Consider the following 8,570-nt stretch of genomic DNA (forward strand, 5'->3'; position numbering starts at 1 on the left):
TCCATTTTTGAAAATGTCTTTCAGAGGCTTTCGACAATGAATATGGACTTGCATACAATAATTTGTCTTCAGAGATTCTTGAGAAGTTACAGAAAATTGATGCTCCACCAAGTATCAGTGTGGAATGGTGCAGGAAGTGTTTTGGAGCGCCTCTCATTTAAGTAAGAGGTTCACTAGATTTTTTGATGCACAAAGCTTGAGGGTAAATAGATTCAGTTGGCAAACATGTAAGGTTTGTTCCAAATGCTAACGATTGATGAAAGTGAAATGAAGTTAACTCTTGGGACAGTATATAATGAAATGTAGCTTATACCGAATCCTCTTGCAACATAAAAATGCCATTAAAATGTCCCAGGGTTCATGTCTGAAGGTTTGCAATTTCTAAATGGTTTGATCTGCCTCCGCTTGAAAACGGTCTTTTGGATTTCTCAGTGTGTGTAGGTTGATGAGAAATATTAATTCTTGGCATTTTGTTTATATTTGAAGCTATTGGGTTTGGGGAGTAGTAGTTTAATGTAAACTTGCCTAACCCCCAAACAAATGAAATCTCAATTATAAGAGCAACTATTTGTGTATGTGTGTATATGTGTGGCTGTGTAGGTATTTGTATGTACAGCCATATTATATTTATTAAAATTCTTAGACTGCATGTTGCAATACAGTTCTCTGAAAGGGGTCTGCAGCTATTAAATGACTACTACTAAACTCCTCTGTAGTCATTAATCAAAATTACCTTAAAGTCTGATGACAACCGCCTTGCCTCTATTTCTTCATCCATATTATGTATTTTCTTCCTTAATGGATTATCTTGAATATCCACATTACTTTTCATCCTCTTCCCAATACCATTAATTTGGAACAGCTTTAAGATTGGAATAAATGAGCCAATCATGTAGTTTAAATGAAATTAAATCAGCCTCATAATTTACAAAATTGGAATAGGTTTAAAATGTTCCTCTTTATTCTTTGGACCTGAAATTGTTCAGGTACATGAATTGTTGCTATTGGTCACTTTTAAAAACCTGTGGGATAAACTTGCACTGCACACAGAAATTTTATTCTTGTATAATAGATTTCTATGCTTATTATTTGTGCATTTGTAAATACTGGGTTTTTTTTTTTTTAGGATCGATCAGTAAGTCTTAAAACATTAAAGCTTATTAGGCTTGTTGCCAGTAGGTTCAAGAAAATCATGACCTCACATGCCTGACATTTATCATGCCTTTCATTAAAAATGTCCCTTAGGAATAGTAATGTTTGCCTTAACTCTGCATGGTTTAAAAAGCCAATGATTGATATGTGTGCTTTTATAGTAATTATGCGGATGACTAGATCAACTGATTAAAAAATTATTTCCATTACAAATCTCCCACCTGGTGTAATCTTTAAGAACTTGTTACTGTACCAGTCTTCCAACATTTCAGGGTTAATCTGACCTATGCAGATTTCATTTCAATTTATTGTGAAAGTGCTAAGTGGAAGAACTTGTCAGAAATTATGCACAACTCTCATTACCTTAAAGCGGATCGTTTGCACTGTCTCAGAGTACATATTTTTGCAATTTAACACTGCCCCATCAAGTTTGGAATTACCTTGCAAATAAAAACCCCAGGTTGAATAAAATGAAAAATTCTTAAGCTTGCTGTGTTCTGTCACATCTTCAAAGCTCCTGAAATGTGGACAATTCTAACCCTTTTGACTTTTAGAATTCCAGTACTGTTTAAGCCTTAACTTGAACTAAATTACCCCAAAAGCACTTCCTACTAAGAAGTGTAATGAACATCTCCTTACACATTTAAGATTTGGCCATATTTGTACCAAAGTATGCATTTTCTAGTAACTTTCTGTAACATTCTAAATGACTCATCCATTTTATATTGGAAACCTTAGCCTGCTGCTGTCAAGAAATAGGGATCAATTTACTAAAAGCACATAAAGGCCTTTTCTAGCACCTACCATGGAAAGTGGACCACTACAAACTGCAAAGGAAAACCAAAAAGCCAGATATACAATTATTATCCATAGATTTAGAGATGTTTACAATGAGTTGTAGCAATGTATAAAACTTTAAAAGCCTGAGAACTTCTGCAAATCTTTCAAATTAGTGCAGATTGTTTTTTAACATTACCTAAATGCTAAACCTTTAACATATGGAGTGGACAGTCTGATACAACTTTAGCTGCATTTTGTAGGTTAATTATAGCAACTCGCTTTGTTAGGGTTAACTGTGTTCAGTAAGCAGAATATAAGCATAAATGAGTCTCTTAATATTTGGATATTCAATTCTTGCTCTTTTCATTTTTTGGTGCAAACTAGAAATGCAGGATACAACATTCTTAATGTTGAAATATTCTCCAACATCCTCTTTTAAAAAGTAGTTCTCAATCTTAAATCTGCTGGGATTGAGCTAGAATAGTCTAACCCAAGTATTATCTGTCCACTTCAGTGACTGTACTCCTTAATATGAGAAAGCAGGGTGATGGTTCTCATGTTTCATACATTGGAATCAACCAAGTACTGGTTAATACAAACTCTGGGCTGTATACCAGACTTGACTTCTGGCCTTTATGTGATCCCCCCCCATGACTGCAGTGTTACTCCTTTTTGGTTTGGGTCATTTAAAATGCTTCATTTTCCTTTTCTGCCTTTTTAGTTTGACTTCAATTTACAAAATATCAATTGCCAATCAAGACTTCCCCTTTTATGTAACATTTTAGTACCCTGTATGAAGAGCAATGGGGATCTCACCTTTGCCTAAGAATCTTCTATCTGGTCCAGTCTAGGGGATGGCATTACTGGTATTAGCCTGAATCTTGCAAGTAATGTAGAATCTCGGGCCCCAAACTTCTGAATCACTGCACATTTTGTGAAGCACTGCTCCTCTCTGTTAAAAGCAGTTTGAAAATTTTACTCACCTGTGGTTAAAAAAAGTATAATCCAGCAAATAAGGAACTCCTGTTCTTCACCCTTAAAGCCTAACGTGCCTTTTAATGATACTTCTAGTCTGTAAAAGGTTGGTTCTAACTGCAATTACTACAGAAACTAGACAGGCTACATTAGAAAAAGCATGCTACTTTCTCTTTGTGCATCTTTCATTGATGCAGAGTGTTTCTTAAAGGCACACTGAAACCATAAAAAGGATGAACATAACAATTCACTAGAGGTGAAAAGCTTTTTGTTAATACAACTTGCACTGGTTTTAAAAGCTTTGTGAACTGTTTTAAAATGGTATCCGTTAACTATGCTTTTAACAAGGTATCTTTTTTTTACTTACGTATGACAAATGTCCATCTTCATAAGGGCACTTTTCATGTATTATGTATAGATCTTTAAAACTGTATTCTCCAAAATAAAGTATACAAAAGATTAATAGTCTGTCCTTTATTTCCAAGTTGTTCCATGACTCACTGAAAAAGCAGTGGACATTCTGCTCAGAATCCTTTCCTGAGCTATCCGCCCATTCCCCCCAGAACCCTGTCCTGGCCATCTCTACCGCTGTCCCAGTGTGGTCTCAGCCTCTCCACTTGAAGGGATCTCCTGCACACTTCCTTTTCTGTGACCAGAATTTGTTTCTTATGAATGAAGAAAATCAATAAAGGTACTTTGACGTCTGATCTTATTTATTTGTTCCTCTTACAACAATCTCATTTTTGACTGGACTCAGACTTCGAGGTAGAAGCTCTCAGAGAAGACAGCCTCCGTCTCTTGGCAATCTGTTCCTGGCGCTTTTCTTTGGCCTCCTAAACAAAACAAAAAAGCAGTTATCGCTTGTCTGACTTAAAAATGTAAATCCAAAGTAAGGCCTGACTTTTTCTACCAGGTATCTTGACTTACCTTCATTCTCTTGGCCAAAAGCTTAGCATATTCTGCAGCCTCTTCCTTGTTTTTCTTTGTGCGCTGCTTCTTCAAAGCAATGCGCCGACGTTTGTGTTGGAGGACACGTGGAGTAACAAGACGCTGTATCTTGGGTGCTTTGGTTCGAGGTTTCTTACCTGAAAATTCAGACAAGAATTCCATCACTTCTCAAGAATACCCTTGTTCATCAGAATCCACATCTACATTTTAAAAACATTACTAACAGTAATACCTAGGAAAACTTAGCTGTATGAGGCCTTAAGCTGAATCTGAACTATTGTATAATTTAAAACACTACCCTGTCAAACAAAAAGACAAGATGGGCTAAATCTCAAAATGTAAGTAGCTGATTAAGTCCTTCTGCAAGGTGAACAGACTTTTTCTACTAGATGCCAGGGTTTTCCTGCGTAGTGCATTTAATCCTAAGACAGCCTGTTACACATTAGTACTTTGAATGTCAAGGTCAAGAACATATGTAGATTCATGTTACTCTGCCTGGAGAAAGCCCTATCCCAAGCTTTTTCCTACTCCATTTTGATTTCCCTTCCACATGGGGCGCCTGGGTGGCGCAGTTGGTTAAGCGTCCGACTTCAGCCAGGTCACGATCTCGCGGTCCGGGAGTTCGAGCCCCGCGTCAGGCTCTGGGCTGATGGCTCAGAGCCTGGAGCCTGTTTCCGATTCTGTGTCTCCCTCTCTCTCTGCCCCTCCCCCGTTCATGTTCTTTCTCTCTCTGTCCCAAAAATAAATAAACGTTGATTTTGATTTCCCTTCCAGTTAGATCGTCTTTGTAAGGTATTCTACATTTGTACTGTAAGACACAGGAGCATTATTTTCAAACCGTATTAACCGTATGTTTAACTCATCTATGAAAACTAAGTACAACTCTTATCTGCACCAATATCCTAACCACACTTTGAAATCCCATTTGTGCTTGAGTCTAGTATTTTGCCAAGGCAGATCCTGCCAATCTGGGGAATGAAACCACGTATATTAGAATGTACAACACACTGTGCTTAGAGTATCTTCATTTGTTGTCTGTGAATCCCAAATCCTAATCTGCTTTGGAGCAAAAGCCTTTTCAGATGTAATCATTTGAGTCTGTGGACAACTAGTGCGATTAACAAATAGCTAAGGCAAATATTCTAAAAGGAAATGCTCAATTGTTCAGGTTCTGCTGCTACAAGTCAAACAATCCCTTATTTAAAGATGTTAAGAACCTGTATTACAAGCCTGTTAACCAGAACACTGGCTACACTGGCAGTATTTCCAGGGGTGTGGTTATGGGCAACTGCCATGTACCTGCCTTTTCTTTCTAACTGTGAACTTCAGGAGAACAACCTGTTCTTTTATACTAGATCCTCTACACTTAAAATAGTACCTGGCACACAGGTGTTCAGATATTTTGGACTGACCCATAAGCACTCACTATATGCCAGGAGCCACATTTTTCCAGATTTGTCAGGAAAACCCAACCAGGTCTGACATGCTCTTTATTCCACGTAATGTAAAATACTCCTACACTTTACTACACACATACCTTACTACAGATATTAATGTTACAGAAAACAGGTGCTACAGACCTCACTGGTAATGGATTATGTTACCTAACAAACTATGTATCTAGTATATACCATCTTAACATATAAAAGCTCCAAAAACCCAAACACCTGGACCTAGTATTTTGAATAAAGTGTTTTTCTTCTAATGGCCACAATTCCTACTATTGCCACCCACAGCTAAGACTGAGAAAATAAGGGCCAGGGGTGCGTGGATGGCTCAGCTGGTTAAGTGTCAAGACTCTTAGTTCAGCTCAGGGCATGGTCTCAACAGTTATGGGATCACGCCCCAAGTAGGACTCTGCACTGACAGTGCAGAACCTGCTTGGGATTCTCTCTCCCCCTTGCCTGCTTGCACTTGCTTTCTATCAAAAACAACGTTTAAAAATTTTGGCTTAAAAAGGGGGGAGGGGTGGGCAGAAGTTAAAGCAACTTCAGTTGATGAAAGTATAAATTCTTCTATAAACAAACAATAGAAACGCTAATATGTAAAGAAAGCAAAATTATGGGGGGGGGGGGGATGTGATAGCACATTCAATCCTAGTCCCAGAATTTTTTCATCAATTTTTTTGACTCCTAACCCCAAAGCCATGAACTTCACACATCTGATAGAAGTCATCTTCAGATAAACTTATACATCAATAACTCAAAGCAAAATTCCAAGTATGCTTCTAGAGAATCATCAGGTATGACAAGGATTAGTACCAACTGGCTATATTGACCCTCCCCCAGTTTTCCTAAAAAACTTAAACCCCAAGCAAATACATACTGGGCAGACCTTACTTTCTAGTATGCCCACAACATGCTACAGACAAATGAAATGGAGCAAACTCTAAATTGCAAAACCTCCCCTACCTTCTTTATTTAGGGGCTTTCTCACAACATACTGGCGGACATCATCTTCCTTTGAGAGATTGAAAAGCTTGCGGATTCTGCTAGCTCTCTTGGGCCCCAGGCGACGAGGCACAGTAGTATCAGTGAGTCCAGGAATATCCTTCTCCCCTGAAAGGAAAAAGTGATCAAAGACCTTTTTAATCCCACAACTTCCTTACAAACAAAAATCCTAATTACTCTTTATGCACTGGTAAAGAAACAAGTCCACTGGTCAAACTGTGGACACTGCAAATAAAAAACACTCGGGTAATCAACTTTTAAATCAATGTCAACAAAAACCGAACTCAAGAACACAAACCTCACCTTTTTTCACAATGACCAAGTTGAGAACACTGAGATTGGCATCCACGATGCAACCCCGGACAGATTTGCGCTTTCTTTCTCCAGTCCTCCGTGGTCGGTAGCAGGAATGTCCCTTACTCAGCAGTAGGCGGACACGGCCATGGGTCAAGACACCCTGCTTCATGGGGAAGCCTTGTTTGTCATTGCCACCACTGATTCGTACCACGTAACCCTGTAACATACAATGACACGATGCAAAATAAAAGATTATGGCCCTTATGAAGTATACCCCAAATCCTAGAAGTATGCTAAAACCAATCTGAAACTTGGTTATGAAGTTTTCTTTATTTTCAGTTTGCCAAGATCAATTAGCAAATTCCTAGCAATCAAGCCCTCTTTCTAACCTATATATTTTTATACTAGATGTTAACAGTTCTAGGAAAGGAAAGATTATGTGAAGAAACCACAAGAGAACAAACAAGTGAACCAGAAACAACCCTGTTGGCACTTTTTAAAGATACTCTTTGGAGATTACCAGCTTGCAGGGCAAGAACTTTAGGTATATTTTCCCATGTGACCTACAAAACCCTGCAAGGTGATAACGCTACCCGAAAAAGGTACTCTTGCAAGGAACCAGCCCAAGGTCAGAAGACAGAACCCGGAGTTTGAACCGCACCACATACACCAATTACCAACTACGTTTACTACCTCTTACACAGCTTCAACAATTTAATAGTCAACTTTTACCTTCCATTCTTCCCCTAAAGCATCAGCAGCAACTTCTGTGGCCATTCGCTTCTCATAAAAGGTACGAAGTTTGCGTTCATCGTCCACTTCAATAAGTTTCTGGCAGCCAGTAGCTGGGAAAGAGATGTTCAGCTAAGGATTAAAGGGGGGGGGGGGGAGAGCTTTAGAGAACCAATGAATTTACAAAGGTAATTCCATTGCCACAAGCCTTTTATGTAACAACGAGCAGAAATGCTGAAATACGTTTTACTAGCTAAAACGTGTGCATAGAATAACGCGGAAGCACCGCCCTAAAACCCGAGCTAATTTTTCCTCAAGCATCGTGGAATGACCCCGGCGCGAAGGGCCCTCCGTAGCCGTGTAGCCTACCAGAGCAAGGAGCCCGAGTTACGGGCCGCAACTAGGCAGCAGGGTCATTATCTGTCCCGCCGGGCGTGAGGACGCCACCATGGCGCTCCCCGCCCGGCGCGGCTCCAGCTGTAATCGCTCGCCATCCGCTCTCCCAAGAACCCGTGGCCCCAAGAATGGAGAACTTTCTCCCGCCTCAGACTCTCCTCAGCCTACAGCTAGGATTTTGGAGAGGTAGGACTGCGGTAATGCAGCGTCCTGGGGCACGATTCACGTACCCCAAGCCTAGTCCAAAACCCTCCACCGCTTCCTACCTTCATGGTGAGGCTGCCTACCGCCGCCGAAGCGCCACGAAAAAAGAGGCCAGACTTCCGCTTAGCCCACGTCTCATAGGCACTTCTAGTTCTCGCGAGGTTAGAGGACGTCTGGGATAGCGGAAGTGAGCATAGGTGGGCGGCACATCCGGAGCCGGGTTTAATTAGTGTAGAAGGGTTAGTTCCGCGAGCTGTCTGGGCCATTCTCGCCGTGACGTTTTTTTTGTTCGTTTTTGTTTTTTTGTTTTTTGTTTCTGAAGGTTAGCATGTCCGCTGTTCAGTCTGTCCCGCACCCTCCTGGGCCAGAGCGGGGTCCCAGCTCCGTCTTGGCCACTCTGCGTCTGCTGCTACCACAGAAGGAAGGCAGGAGCGGAGTTCAACTCTCTTGGCCTCTCCTGTACCTTAGTGTCCGAAGATTTTTAGTTCCTTTTGGTTCAGAAGCTTGCTCTGCCCTGGTTCCGGCTGTTCACAGCAGGATGACTCGAAAGCCGTGGTTTGTTTTTGTGCATGTCCTCTAACCAGTCGCCCTGCAGTCATCGTTTTCTGTCGCAGGATAACACCTTTCCTTTCGCGC

General features: G+C 40.5%; 2 protein-coding genes across 9 annotated transcripts in view; one reads left to right on the plus strand and one right to left on the minus strand.

The window, feature by feature from the left end:
* DENND4C (DENN domain containing 4C) overlaps positions 1-3,370 on the plus strand; it is a 122,674-nt gene extending 119,304 nt beyond the window's left edge. For all 8 annotated transcript variants that reach the window (XM_019816032.3, XM_045043222.1, XM_045043221.1 and 5 more), the window contains one exon: positions 25-3,370. In XM_019816032.3, the coding sequence (XP_019671591.2) occupies positions 25-161 (137 nt within the window). In that variant the 3' untranslated portion in view covers positions 162-3,370. The remainder of the gene's footprint in view (positions 1-24) is intronic.
* Positions 3,371-3,599: 229 nt separating this feature from the next.
* On the minus strand, positions 3,600-8,215 carry RPS6 (ribosomal protein S6). The gene is made up of 6 exons (XM_003995497.4): positions 7,997-8,215; positions 7,335-7,466; positions 6,609-6,819; positions 6,267-6,413; positions 3,835-3,992; positions 3,600-3,740 (listed from the first exon to the last, which is right to left on the minus strand). The coding sequence occupies exons 1-6, from the start codon at positions 8,198-8,200 to the stop codon at positions 3,645-3,647; spliced, it is 948 nt and encodes a 315-aa protein (XP_003995546.2). The 5' UTR covers positions 8,201-8,215; the 3' UTR covers positions 3,600-3,644.
* Between the last annotated feature and the right edge of the window lie 355 nt (positions 8,216-8,570).

The sequence above is a fragment of the Felis catus genome, chromosome D4 (assembly GCF_018350175.1).
Source record: "Felis catus isolate Fca126 chromosome D4, F.catus_Fca126_mat1.0, whole genome shotgun sequence".
Classification (NCBI taxonomy): domain Eukaryota; kingdom Metazoa; phylum Chordata; class Mammalia; order Carnivora; family Felidae; genus Felis; species Felis catus.